General features: G+C 37.2%; 2 protein-coding genes across 4 annotated transcripts in view; one reads left to right on the top strand and one right to left on the bottom strand.

Moving 5' to 3' along the window:
- LOC149828577 (cytochrome B5-like protein) overlaps positions 1-15380 on the bottom strand; it is a 93798-nt gene that overhangs the window by 61811 nt on the left and 16607 nt on the right. The gene's annotated exons all lie outside the window — the stretch shown is intronic.
- LOC149828578 (uncharacterized) lies at positions 5865-6923 on the top strand. The gene has a single exon (XM_090017089.1). It carries the CDS (start codon positions 5865-5867, stop codon positions 6921-6923), a length of 1059 nt encoding a protein of 352 aa, XP_089873215.1.

Raw genomic sequence — 15380 nt, 5'->3', positions numbered from 1 at the left:
GAAATACAATAAAAGATAAGATTCGGAACGAAGAGATACATAAGAAGGTAGGTGTTGCACCCATTGAAAATAAGATGCGAGAGAATCGTTTACGGTGGTTTGGACATATTCGGCGAAGGCCTAATGATGCTCCAGTTAGAAGGTTGGAGAAATGGGAAAATATATTAGTTAAAAGAGGTCGGGGTAGGCCTAGGAAGACTTGGATGGAGATGATAGGAAAGGATATGAATGCTTTGAACCTCACCGAGGACATGGCGTTGGATAGAAATGATTGGAGGAAAAGGATTCATGTGGAAGACCCAAAATGAATTTCTTTTTTGGTTCATATCGCTGACCCCAATTGTTTTGGGATGAAGGCGTAGTTGTTGTTGTTGTTGTTGTTGTTGGTTTGGTCGTTGCACACACTCACGCTGGCACCGACTACACGAGCCCACGCTGCGAGTTGCGAGACTTGATCGGCATTGAGCTTGAGTATCATTCTGTTGCTCGATAAAACAAAAATTTCCCGAAACACTGCCATAGACTATCATGTTAAAATGTGTACTCGTAAATGTACATATATATTTATATATATATAAAGATACGTATACATATATATATGTATACGTATCTTTATTTATATATATATATATATATATATATATAAATATATATATATATTTTTTCTCTTCCTAAAATACCCTCAAGGGTATTCTTGTAATTTGTCATTTTACGCATATTCCAATTGGAATATGCATTGTAATATTCCTTTTATTTTTGTTTTTTTATTTTTGATTTTCGTACCATATTGGGGGTCTCCCAATAGAGACGTTGGGGGCTCTCCAACGTCTCCTTTGGGAGCCCCCAAGGTGGTCCCTTTGAGAGTGTATAAATAGGGGCCCTCCCCTTTGTATTTTCAATCACTTAGAGGAGCTCTTGCTCCATTGTAATGGGGTTTTCACCCTTCTCTTTCTTTCTTCAATAATATTCAACTTATGACTTTAAGTCATTTTCCTTTTTTGTGGGTTTATGTGTTAGCACATTATGTGCTTGTGTTGTTCCCTTTAGTGGGTATATTCGCACTTCATGTGCATGTGTATGGGTTCATTATTGAACCTAATGTATTCCAAGACATTTTTTAACATGGTATCAGAGCAAGGTCACGATGGGGTTGTCTCTTGGTGCAACGGAAAGCGTGGTGCTTAAGAAATGGTGAAGTATTCATTGTTCCTCTCTTTTTTTGGAAGTTTTCAGTATGTATCTCTTTTCTTAACATATTATGCATTATGAAACTATTTTTCTTACACATTTAGTGTTTTTGATAGTTGAATCATTTCTTTTTCGCGTGTTCGTATATTTTTGAAATATCTCCTCTTAAATTTGGTAAACTTGTTTATTATATATAATTCTTGTTTATATATTTATCGATTCCTCATCACATATAATAGTAATTTATGCTTTGCAAAATTGTTTTCAATTATGTGAGATTTATGATTTTTCCATAAGAAATTCGTAATTAACCTATAAGTTAACTTTTTATATATGATTTCTTGCTAAATTAATGATCTTTGCTTAAAAACTCTTGTGTATGGTTTTTAGTGCATTTTTTGTGAAAAAAAAAATACTTTGATATAATACTTGTATGAGAATTTCTCACATCTAAATCTTTGTTGTTTACCTTTTTATGAACCCTAAGTAGTTCTTGTTAATGATAAATATTTATGAACTCCTAAAAGTCTCTCAATGGTTTTGGTTTATTTAAAGAATTTTTGAAAAATTGTTTGTGATAAATATGTTGTATGAACCATTGTGTTCATTAGGAAAGATCTTTTAAAAATCTTCTCACACTATATAGAGTGCATAGTGTATCTATTGCATCCTTTGGTATAAAGGATTTCATTAATTTTTTATTTACCTTCTAATGATGCAACTTTATAAACATGTTTGCTTGTATTTTTCAAATAAGGTTTCAAAACCTCTTGATTGTATCTCTAAGGATGCCTACATTGGCCATAATATGGTCCTCTTTGTCTTAAATTGCATTTATCAAGCATATAATTACATAATTAAATCTTGAGAGTCTCAAGCATTTGTTCCTTTTTATGAAATATATGCATTATTGCATGTTTGCCACTTTTACGCTTTTCGCGTATTTTGTTCAAGTATTGTGAGAGTGTCTTCGTACACTTCTTTTATAAAGTATTTATGCTTATATGCGTATTGTCTCTTCGTAGACATTTTTACATTGTGGAGCTTTTATGCACATTTCTTTTGGTGAAAGTGTAATGAATTTAGATATTGATTCTTTTATCGAATCATTATAAAACATTGTAAGTGCTTATGGCACTTTGTACGTTTCCACATATCTCATCACAATCAAAGAATATTAAAACTTGTTGTATGGGATTTAATCCCAATTCTATAAATTTTCAAGTATTTTTTTAATATCTTTTCCTTGGATATTGTGTTAAAGCTCTATTTGCGAACCATTACGGTTCTTGTGATTTCTTTGTTAAAAGCTTGATTATCTTCTCTTGATTATCCCAAGATGATTTCTTCATGTCATTATGTTTGTTGAAAAGGTATCTTTTGCCTTTTATGGCACTTACTTTATCCATCACAAGTTGTTATATGATACATCAATCATTTTATGGCCTTTTTGTTATATTAGAGATGATTGTTGAGGTGAGTTATGGGCACCTTATGTCATTTTAGATTGTCCACTTGTCATATTAAAAATGGTTGTTGAGGTGAGTTATGGGCACCTTGGGGACTCTAAAATAATTTGTTATATGATCTCTAATTATGATTGTGTCACTCGTTTTTCCTCTTTTGGCCATTGATCTAGTGGATGCTCTCATTTATATGTAAATGTGATGAATATATGAAACCTTAAATGTTTTAAGGTATATTAAAATCAAAGTTTTGGGGATTATTGCCCAACCTTTTATTATTTATGAATCTTATGAGTGCATTTGCACATTTGTGATTTCATGTTTTGTGCTTTTGTGCACAAGTGTTCCAAGTATTCTTAGTGTATGTATATTCACACATTTATTCCAAAATGTTATTGTTATGGGTATTCTTTTTAAAAGGAATATTGTTTTATTAACTCAAGGTTTTATTTATATGTTCGTCATTACAAGTTTTATTACCTCAAAAGTCTTCTCCTTTTATAACCATTATCTAAGTGTCATCATATGTAGACGTAGACAAGAATCTTATTACACATTTGTGTGTTGGTAGCCCTTTGTTAGCTTTTTGTTCTCTTGGTCTAATAGATGAACACACTTGTCTTGAGTGTTATTATATGTAGACAAGGCACGTTGATTCACACCATGGTGTGTGATTTTAGCCTATGTTGGCATTTGTGTCCTTGTTCTAGTCGCTGAGATGTATGCCCATGGTTGGCTTCTTTCACTCATTTCAAGTGTCATTTTATGTAGACAATAGATGTATTGTGTTTTAGCCCATGGTTGGCTTGATACTTTTGTTCTAGTAGCTGAACATACTTGGTCTTGAGCGTATTTTTACGTAGACAAGAGATGTTTTTAGTCCATGTTGGCATGTATTCTCTTGTTCTTGTCGTTGATGCACTCATTTCAAGTATTATTACATATAGACAATATGTTCTTTTGCACACCTTTGTGTGTGTCTTTGGCCTTTAATGGCATTATATTTATATTCTTGATCTAGTAGCTTAGGTTTTGGAGGACTAATGAGGTAGTTGCTTGTAGTGGATGAACTATTGTTAAAATTTATGAAATTTCATTCATATTTTGCTTTCTTTTAGATACAAGTGAATCATATCTTTCATATGCATATTTTAAAATCAATTTGATTTTTTGGCATTTAATCTATATATATTAAGTGTTTATGGTTTTTTTACCACGTTTTGTATTTGATATGCAAAATGAGATTTTTTGGTCATTTGAGTGAGTTTTTCCTAAATGTGTAAGGTTCTCTACTCAAATAACATTCATTCTTGAATCTTGGGTGGATGTTTTTTTAATCATGTTTTTTATATGACATTTGTTTGACATAGATCTTCTTTTTCCTAAAGATGTGAAAAACTCTATTTTTTTTATCTATGCATGTTAAATATGCTTTTATAAATCCCCCCCCCTATTGAAGTTTATATTCATCATGCCTTTGGACATTTTGTATCTGTGCTCACACTTCTTCTTTCAAGTATTGATAAATTCCTTTGAGTGCTTATTGGCCCTTTGTGCAAAACGATTTGTGGAAGTTGGTGCACTTCATATGTATTGTCTCTTTGAAGACATTATACATTGTTTTTTTTTTAAGACCTTTTCACATAGTATTGAACTAATTATCCTATTATTATCTTCCATTTAGATATCCTTCTTGTAGATTTTGTTTTAAATGTCTCTTAATAGACATATTTTATATTAGTAAAATCATGATTTACCATCATCCTTAAGGAATACTACCCATTATCTAATGATTTGAAAAGTTGTTACTATCATGTTTAAAACCACTCTTGGTTGTCAATATATTATTGTTGCAATTCTTGGGTTAGAATATTTATTTTTCTTGTATACTTTGAGCCTTCTCTTGGTTTGTTTTTTTTCTACAGGATCGCTAAGATGTGGTACCCTATATACATCATGGATTCGATCAATGGAGGTACTATGAGAATGGATGCCAATAAAGACATTTTGAAGACTTACATGTGAAAGCATATGTTGAAGATGCCATGAAGACTTTTTGAAGAATTGGACTCCTTCTCAAGACTTTCTTTGTTTTTTCCAAACTTTCGGTTTGTTCCCCCGCAAAGTTTGAGGGGGGGTGTTAAAATATGTGTACTCGTAAATGCACATATATATTTATATATATATAAAGATATGTATACATATATATATGTATACGTGTCTTTATTTATATATATAAATATATATATTTTCTCTTCCTAAAATACCCTCAAGGGTATTCTTGTAATTTGTCATTTTACGCATATTCCAATTGGAATATGCATTGTAATATTCCTTTTATTTTTGTTTTTTTATTTTTGTTTTTTTATTTTTGATTTTCGTACCATATTGGGGGTCTCCCAATAGAGACGTTGGGGGCTCTCCAACGTCTCCTTTGGGAGCCCCCAAGGTGGTCCCTTTGAGAGTGTATAAATAGGGGCTCTCCCCTTTGTATTTTCAATCACTTAGAGGAGCTCTTGCTCGCTCCATTGTAATGGGGTTTTCACCCTTCTCTTTCTTTCTTCAATAATATTCAACTTATGACTTTAAGTCATTTTCCCTTTTTGTGGGTTTATGTGTTAGCACATTATGTGCTTGTGTTGTTCCCTTTAGTGGGTATATTCGCACTTCATGTGCATGTGTATGGGTTCATTATCGAACCTAATGTATTCCAAGACATTTTCTAACATATCGGATCCTCGGAAAAGGGCCGTACCAGTTGGTATCATAGTACTGGATGGTCTAGAGGTTCCTCGTGAGAGTGAACGGGTCTCTGTGAACCCGTTTGGTGCTTCTCAAGTAGATGTGATGGGTCATTTGGTTCGTTCGAATCAAGAAGTGAATGAGTGCATCGGTCGGCTTGAAGAGTTAGTTGCCAACCTTGCCACGAGTCTAAACGGATGACGAACTTGTGAGAGAGAGTCGCCCCAACATCGGCAAGTTCCTTATATGTGATCCCCTATACGTGAATATGATAATGAATCGGTAAGAAGTCAATCGCCATGGGAGCGCACATAAGAAGATAGGCATGGCACCTATAGGTGCAAAATCCAGGTAGATTTGTCTACTTTTGATGGACGGAATGCTAGAGATTGGCTCTACAAAGCCAATCATTATTTTTTATGCGCCAACACTCCATGGAATGCTCATGTGGACGAGGCCATTTCGAAAATGGAAGGAAGTGCTCTACGTTGGTTCCATTGGGAGGAACTTACGCATAGGCGCCCCGCTTGGGATCAACTCCAAAATGCTATCATGGAGAGGTTTGGTCCATCTTCCTTGGTTAATCATGATGTTGCTCTAAAGCAACTACGACAGAAAGGAACCTTGGAAGAATACCAAATTGAGTTCGAGGACGTTTACTCCTTGGTGCCCCACGCGGATCCTCACACCTTGTTTGGATCTTACGTAGGGGGGCTTAAGGATGAACTCCGTTTGGAGGTTTTAGCCTCAGGTGCTCGTTCTACAACCGAGGCATTTCGAGTACCTAAGGTGTACGAGGAGAGACAAAAGTTGAGATGGTCGGCCCCGAGACCTAACAAAACGAAGGACGCTTCCAAAGGTCCTATGTTTATGTCCAAACCCGCTCCAAAAATCCAGACCATCACACAAAAAGAAATGGAAGAGCGAAGGAAACGCAATGAGTGTTTCAAATGTGGAGACAAATGGAGCCCCGAACATAAGTGCCAAAAGTTTCAAATACTCCAAATCATCGATGATGATGAGGAAAGTATCCCACAGGAGGAGGAGCACTCTAGCGAAACTGATGAGGTTGAGTATCATGCCATACTCGGACTCACCTGTCCTCATTCTATGTGTTTGGAAGGTCGGCTAAATGGGCATAAGGTGAACGTGTTCATTGATACAGGCGCCACACATAATTTTATTCAAGAAAGGGTGGTTGAAAAGTTCGGATGTTTGGTTAAAGAGCTTCCCATGTTTGAAGTGGTGATTGGGGACGGTGGATGCCTTCGTAGCTTCCATGTCCGTCAAGATGCTCCTTTGGCTCTCCAAAACTCAAACTTCAAAGTAGACCTCTACCTTCTTCCCATTAAAGGGGTGGATGTCGTATTGGGGATGAGTTGGTTGCGAAGCCTCGAGAAAGTTCAATGGGATTTCAACGCGACGGAGATGGCTTTCCAAGAGGGAGTCAAAACGGTTACCCTTCGTGCTCATCGAGCAACATTCGACAAGGAGATTGATAGTCGTGAAGTCCTAAAGATTTTTTAGACTACGCACTATGCAGCTCTTTGTCTAGTGCATCAAGTGGACGAAAACGATGAAGAAATAGGGGTTGAAATACATCCTGACATGGTCATTCTATTGGCCGAATTTGAGGTTGTATTCCAAGAACCTACAGGGCTACCCCCCCCCCCCCCCGCCACGGTCCCAGGATCACAGAATCACGTTGGCTGCAAATGTCAATCCGGTGAATGTGAGACCTTATCGGTATGTAGTCTCTCAGAAGGAGGTGATGGAAAAAATGGTCGCAGAAATGTTGAGAGTGGCATCATAAGGCCGAGCTGCAATCCTTTCTCTTCCCCGATACTATTGGTCAAAAAAAAAGATGATACTTGGAGGTTCTACATAGATTATCGGGCACTCAACACCATCATTGTGAAAGACAAGCATCCAACTCCTGTGATAGAGGAATTGTTGGACGAACTGCATGGGGCAAAATATTTCACAAAGTTAGACCTTCGGGCGGGTTATCATCAAATTTGTATGGCCGAAGGAGACATATTCAAGACAGTGTTTCGAACCCACGATGGCCAATATGAATTTTTGGTCATGCCGTTCAGGTTAACCAACGCCCCTGCCACCTTTCAACGAGCTATGAACGATGTGTTCAGACCCATGTTGCGAAAATTTGTCTTGGTGTTCTTTGACGATATCCTTGTTTATAGCAAGAACTGGGAGGAGCACCTTGATCATGTTCGTAAAGTGCTTGCCTTATTACAGGAGCATGTGCTATTTGCTAAGAATACCAAATGCTCATTTGAAACCGATAATGTTATGTATTTGGGTCACATTGTATCTCACAAGGGAGTCGAACCGGATCCTGACAAAATCCTACATATGAAAGAGTGGCCACAACCTAAAACGCCGAAAGCTTTGAGAGGATTTTTGGGTTTAACCGGCTACTACAGACGCTTCGTGCAAGGATATGGTATCATTGCAGCCCCACTCACAGCCTTACTCAGAAAAGACGCGTTCCTATGGTCCACCAAGGCTCAAGAAGCCTTCGAAAACTTGAAAGAGGCCATGACACGTGCACCTGTCTTGATACTACCTGATTTTTCTAAAGTTTTTGTGATCGATACAGATGCAAGCGACTATGGGATAGGAGCAGTCCTTATGCAAGAAGAGCATCTGATTGCCTATATGAGCAAGGTCATTCCCAAAAGAGTACACGCATTGAGCACATACGATCGAAAAATGTTAGCTATAGTTCTTGCAATCGAGAAATTGCGCCCCTACGTCCTGGGAAAACACTTCGTGGTACGGACTGATCATCAATCCCTAAAGTATATGTTGGAGCAAAGAGTGATGACCTCAAGTCAACAAAGATGGGTGTTAAAGCTACAAGCCTATGATTTCGACTTGGAGTACAAAAAGGGAACCAATAATCTTGTAGCGGATGCACTCTCACGGCTAGGTGACGATGTTAAAGAGAAAGTTCCAAGCAACACCCTTGAGGGCAAGGGATAGCGGAAGCATGGTGGATTGATGCATCCGCATTTCATTCGGACCACCGCGGACTCCATCAAACGTCGCCACACCCTCCTTCGGACCGGAGCAGCTCCTTGTTGCGTCGGATTCGCAACGCCGGGGTCACCGTCAACCCCAGTGTGCGCCCCTACCGCAATACTTAAACTGCACTTGACAGTTGGAGTGCATCCTTCGAAGCAACCAGCACACGTGGTGCGGTCGTGGAAGCCCAGTTGGTCAGGCACCTTCAGTGCACGCCAATGGCCCGCAAACGTCACCCACGTAGGCCACGTCGTGCCATGCGTGCATTATGCGCTACGCTACAACAGTTGCACTACCGCGCACGCACACGTGGTGCACAACAGTTGTGCCACGTGCACAGGCCGCGGCGGCAACAGTTACTGTGTGGCACATGCGCGACAACCGTTGTCGCGTTGCGTGGGCTTCGCACAGCAGCGATACGCGTTTGAATTTCAAACACGCCGAAGCACGCGATGGCCGCGTGCGGCAGCGGTTACACCGCTACGCGCGTAGGCCATACGCGGCAGCCGCGGCATTTCAAAATTCAAACACAGCGCGTGTTTTGCGCGTTGCCACGTGCCACACATGGTGCGGCAATGGCGTCGCACGACCGCATGCGCCTCTGCTTGTGCGGTGGCAGTTGCCTCATCAGCTGAGCGTGCCTCTCCCCAATTGGCGCCTTTTCCTATTTTCTGCATTTGGAATTCCCTAAGGCTTATTTAAGTCATGATTGTAGTGTGTTATCTATCTTTTGACAAATATATGAAATCAGCCTTTGGCTTTCGTCTTGCGAGACTTCTTCCATTTTTCCTCCGCTAAAGAGAGGTTTTTCAGCACAAGGTCGTGAGATCCTTCTCATTATGCCATTTCGGCTCACGCAAGTGTGCGAAACACTTAGGTCTACTTGGGTCATCGACGGTGCGTGATCGGCGACTGTGAACACCCCAAATTTTTCAAAAGTTTGTAAATATTCCCTTTTTGCCCTTTATCTTCATTTTTTGGGCAATTGAGTCACTTTTAAATGTAAATCCCATTTTATTTCTCAAGTTTTTTGAAATTAAATTCATTTTACATATCAGACTCAATTTCGGATCCGGATCCAGATGAAGGATCCAAATCTGAGCCTCGTTGTCCAAATTTTAAATTAAAATTATAGAAAATACCAAAAATAGTTTTTAAATAGCTCGGACAGTCCATCCGACATCCGTTTGGATCCATCACATTGTATTTCTCAAAACTTGAATATTCTCTCAAAACTCGGGTCTGAACCCACTTTCTGAAGAAAATGCTAAAGTTCAAAACTTGAATTTTCGGAAAACCTCTCTCTTTGTAAATATTTCTCAAAAAAATACAAAAAAAAAATATAGTCTTGTCTCTCATATTACTTAGGTTTTTTTGGGTTTTATTTCCAAAATAAAAAAATCAGAAAATACAAAAAGAAAAGAACAAAAAAATAAATATATATATATATATATAGAAAAGGAAAAAAATAAAGTGGTTGAAAACTTTCTTTTGAAAACATTTTCTAAAAACCTTTTTAAAAAAAAGGGGGGGGAGCTCTTTGAAAATCCTTAAAATCAAGGTAAAGGCTTTTTAAAAAACCAGAGGATTTCGAGAACCCTCTGGAACCCTATCGCATGCTACCCTTCTCTCTGGCCCGAAACTCCCTTCTCGAAGCCTCCATGGCTTCCAGCCGCAACAACCTCCCTTCTCTCCTCCGCCCATCACCAACCGAACCCCCATCAACCCTTGATCTCCAACAACTCGACCCCTCTGGATTCGGCTTCTTCTTCTTTAAGAAGGGGTCGCATGTGCCTCTTAAAAGGACTGCTTCTTCACCTCCCCATTTCTTCTTCCTGGATCGTCTTCACCCCTTCCCTTTTCCTGTACATAGTATCTTCTCCTTTTGCCTTCACTGAATCCGCCATTCACCTCTTCATGGTGTTCTTCATATCGAGCAAAGAAAATCACGCCTCACCGATCCATCAGCCTCTTTCACGATGACCTTCTTCTTCGCCTTCCTATCTCCTCCGTTTCTCCTCAAGTAACAGGTCAACTACCTCTGCCATTACAGGTAAGTACGTTTTCTTCTCCTCTGTAAATTTTTCTTTCCCCTTTGATTTCTTGCTTCTTAAACCCAGTAACGCACCATGGGTAATGTTGAGTTGCCTGTGCAACATCAACACGCCCGTGTGCAACAGCAATGGAACGTTTGTTCCAACATTTCCCTCTTACGTTTATTAAAATTTCTCTGATTTTGGTTAAATATCTGTTTTCCAATTTTTTATTTTCATTATCCGATCTACCTACTGCCACAATGGCGGAATACAATGTTCCAACCTATTTCATTTTTTTTTTAAGTTTTTGCTTGCATCTAACCTTAGATCTCGTTTTAGATAAGTAATAGGTATTCTTAATGTCCATTTCTCTGCCTTCTGTTGGTTGTGATTGCCTATTGTGTTTGATTCTCTGTTTTCTCCCTTTCATTTATGGGATTTAATATCGGTGATGCCATCTTTAGAATATAGCAGCGATGGATTTTACATGGCATCGGTTTATTTACATCACCCAGTGCATTGGGACCCCATTCCCTCAGTGTAATCCCATGGTTGCTTCATACACAGTTTTAAAGATGTTCTGATTCACCATACACCTGGATCCTCTATATTTTACTTTATCATTAGGCATGTTGTGTTTGCAAAACACTAGTTTTTGCGCACCGGTCTTCATCTGCAAACAGGAAGATGGCAAGTTTTTTTTTTAAACCTGTGACAGCGTTCATAACATGGTGATTTTAAGTGTACACGAGTTGTCATGGTTCGTCATCAAGTACCTCCACAGTGATCTACATGTTAAAGCCTAAAAACTTTGGTGACGAATTCTCCGATACAAAATCTACTGAAATCGTGGCATATAAGACACTTTGAGTGCTCTGGATAAGATGACTTCCCATTTTAATTCTCATTTTGTTATCAGCATTTTATTCCTGTGCAAAAGATAAAGGAGAGATCATGGATATTGATGAAATGGGTTACAAAATCAGGTTTGATGGGTCAGTGCCTACAGATGACCAGGTGGAATCGGGTAAGAAAGCCTCACTGCTACTTTTTGCATCAATCCTTTTAAGTTTTGACATTATATATATATTCTCTGTTCCTGATATTACAACTTTGTGTTTTTCCTCTTAATGATAAAATGATAATCCAATTCGTTTGTTAATAAAAAAAAAAAAAGAACCTAAGCAATCATCGGGTTATAAACCTTGGATATTTTGGCACAAATACCTTGTAACCAGTTTATACTGGGCCTAATCGGATGGGTCCCTCAAGAGGTAAGGCCTGATCATCTCTCTGATTTATTTGGGAATTACTAACTGCTCTGATTGCCAGCATGAAGTTGAAGTGCTGTAAATTCCAATATAAAGGTTCCACAACATTTGTTAGTACCTGTGCACGTCACCTGCACAAGACACCTGAGTAATTCAAGCAACACTTATGAGAGGTTGTTGGAGAAATTTGAAACTGAGAAAACAGTTAATTCTCCTGCGATGACAGTTTGGAGAACCATGCTGATGTTCCCATATGTGGATGATTCTGTAGCAAAAGTGACACTACCTTTTATCATAAATCTAACAACTCAGTAAGCTGGCAAAGGCAGAAGGTAACTTTGTTGATAATATTGCAAATTTTCCTCTTCAATTGGAAGGAATCAATCTTACAACACCCAGGAGAAGTGCTTTCTTTCCCCTCAATTTGAGCTAATTGCAAAAACTATGGCTGAAGGGAATTATCATTGTGATCGTAGGATCCATTTACTAAAGTTTAAATATGATGAGCTAATATCCTACTATGGCGTCCACGCAGTTGGGGTACAACCAGTCATTTAAGATTAAGCAAAGACCAGCTCGTTTCAGTTCGTATTTCTTAAAGACATGAGGGGTTCAAGTGAATCTACAGAGTCAAGGGAATCAGCTTCCAAAAAGATTGAGATCTATATAGCTGCATCCACCAAAGCTGCCTGTAAACAAGTGAGTTATGTAAATCAGACACTTTCTTGCTCATGCACTTTGGTTGATGTGGTAGTTAATCACATGCACTGTAGGCCCTAGATGAACTGGAATCCATATCAAATGTGGAAGGCAGACACCCTTTGGCTCTGCTTGCCAATGAACTGAGATTTGTCCCTGTGTTGAGAGAGAATGTACAATATTCAGCCATGTGTTGTCCTGCTGGTATCCAGAAGCTAAGGCAAATTTTGCACTTCTGGTGAATGAGTTTCATGGAGAAAAGCTAGCGGAGTAACTTTGATTACTGTTTATTGCATACTTTTCTTATTCTTGCTAGTCATTGTACCAGGTTATACTTGCCACAAGAACTTTGTTTTGGATCCTTCCTCTCTTCTCAGCTTGTAATAGTTTGGTGGATTTGTCCCATTGGTTTGTACAAATCTGCTTTTATGTGCAAGAAGTCCTGAAAGTCTTCATTGTGTCATGTAACCACAATGGTTGTTTTAGAACTAACAGAAGAATATTGGTACTTTAACAGGGACAAAAACCTGCAGGGAATTGTCAGGCTTCCATGTATCACTACCAAACCAAAACTTTCCTCTCAAATGGGTCATCTTTTCATCGTATTTGGTCGATTTTTAACATGCTTTACTGTAGGATTGTCTAAAAGTCTGTAGCGCCAACATTGTCATTGGTGCATGTAATGTTGCTTTGTGGCCCTACAAATTTATAGTAAATTCATCTGGGTTAGGTGCTTTTGTCCAAAATTGCAACACATGAATCACAACATTTTCAGTTTGCTGTAATGTGTTTTCTCTGTTCTTATGCTGCATGTTTATACCTGTGCTTAGTGTATTAGCAATGTAAGTTTGTGCAAACTTTCAATGCTAAATTCTTTTACTTGCTTTTCTGACTGCAAGTCACCACCACTGTCATCCAGCTCCATTACTTGCAATCCACTAACTCATCTCCTTTCTCATGCCATGTATATCCATATATATAGATACATATATATACCTATATATATAACATATATATGTATATATATATATATATATGTACAAGCATATATATCATTTCCCATCCTTTTCATATATATCTTGGCATATGAGCCTTTCACTATTGATTTCCATATGATATGTGTGATTTTCCTTCTCTTTTCATATTAACCCAGTTGTTTTGCAGGAAATAGGTGAAAAATATCATTATTGGGAAGTTATATATCTAATTTCATGTATTGTAATAGCTAGATATAATGAGAATTTACATTTCCTGTTCTAGATAGAATGAACGAGCATTGTAAAATACCATGAATTACTTGTTTTCATGCTTTTTACCTTTATTTCTTAAAATCTCACAATGGTGAAACACGAATGGCACGTGCACCATTTCGTAAGAGGTAAATTAATTCTAAGTTGATGATTTACATCAACGGCCATAGTCGGGATGTAAACAAAACTTAGTATTTTTATCTTTTATAAAATAACATTGGACCCACTGGATCCTCTTCAAAAATAATCATATTTTCAAATATTTCCTTCTTTTATCAGAGTTTAACTTAAAATTGGCTCAAAATATATATCAATGGCCATAGTAAGGGTATATTGAGATTTAATTTCATTTTAAACTCTATAAAAGCACCAAAATATTTTTTATTCTTCACCTAAATTTAAATATAAATTATTATATAATACATTCAATAACCATAGTCAGGAATGTATTATATCTTCAATCTTGTTTTAATTCATTTAAAGAATGGAATTGCTTTTTAAAATCCAATTTCAAGATTCTTTAAATCCATTCACCATTTAGGATAGAACTACATCATGTTTTCAAAATTCTCTTTCAAAACTTCAAGAGATGTGAAATATCTTCTTCAATCAAATCTTCAATTCTTGTAAAAATTCAATTCATTTTTTTTTTCATTTTCAATTCTATTTCATCTTCAATCTCCAAGTTCAATTTAACTTTGAGATTCTTGATTCATCTTCTAAATTTCAAATTCAAACTTCAAAATTCAAGGTCTAATTTGACCTTGAAATTCATTTGTATATTCAAGATTCAAATTCTAAATTTCATTTTTTTAAGTTCAATTCAAACTTGGAAGTTCTTGATTCATCTTCTGAATTTAACAACTCCAAATCCCTTTTAGGATCCAGGATGCAACATTCATATCGGATCTCAGACTTCAGGTCCAATTCCACTTTCGGATCTCAGATTTCAGATCCAATTCCATTTTAGGATTCAGAACTCAACTTCCATCTTGGATCTCAGACTTCAGATCCAATTTCCTTGTAAGATCCAGAATCCAATTTCACTTTGGATCTTAGACTTCAGATCCAATTCCATTTTAGGATCCAGAATTCAATTCCATTTTCAATTCTAGATTTCAAATCCAATTCCATCTACAGATCACATCTGAATTTCTTAAATTCATCTCTATTTTTAAACACCATTTAGATTTCTCAGATCCATTCTAAATTTCAAATTTCAAAATCTAAATTCAATTTCATCTCAAGTATTCATTTCCTTTCCTAAATTCAAATTCAAAATTCAAAGTCCATTTCCGAATTTGAAACTTTATTTCCTTTCATTTCAAAGTTTCAAGTCATTCTTTCTCAAAATCAAGATTTATTCCTCCAACTCTAAATTACTTCGAAGACTTAGAACTTCTCTGATCTATCTCAAGTTCTAAGTTAAATTCAATTATTCAGAAATCATTTCTTCATTCTATTATCAAGTATATCTCAGAAAAACTTGAAGATTTTCAGAAACATCTTTCAAAAGAGCATACATCCTTGCATTGCACAAGCATGATTCTTTGTGCATTTAGATCTTTAGGATAAATTCTTAGATGATATTTAGGCAAAGCAAAAGGCATAGATTCGATCCTTGGTTCGATTACCCCTGGTAAAGGCGCCAGGAACGGTCGAACCTCGTACCGACGA

Source organism: Nuphar pumila, chromosome 9 (assembly GCF_984573655.1).
Source record: "Nuphar pumila chromosome 9, dmNupPumi1.hap1.1, whole genome shotgun sequence".
In the NCBI taxonomy this organism is placed as follows: Eukaryota; Viridiplantae; Streptophyta; class Magnoliopsida; order Nymphaeales; family Nymphaeaceae; genus Nuphar; species Nuphar pumila.
The sequence above is the reverse complement of the archived record's forward strand: the minus strand, read 5'-3'. Positions and strand labels throughout refer to the sequence as shown.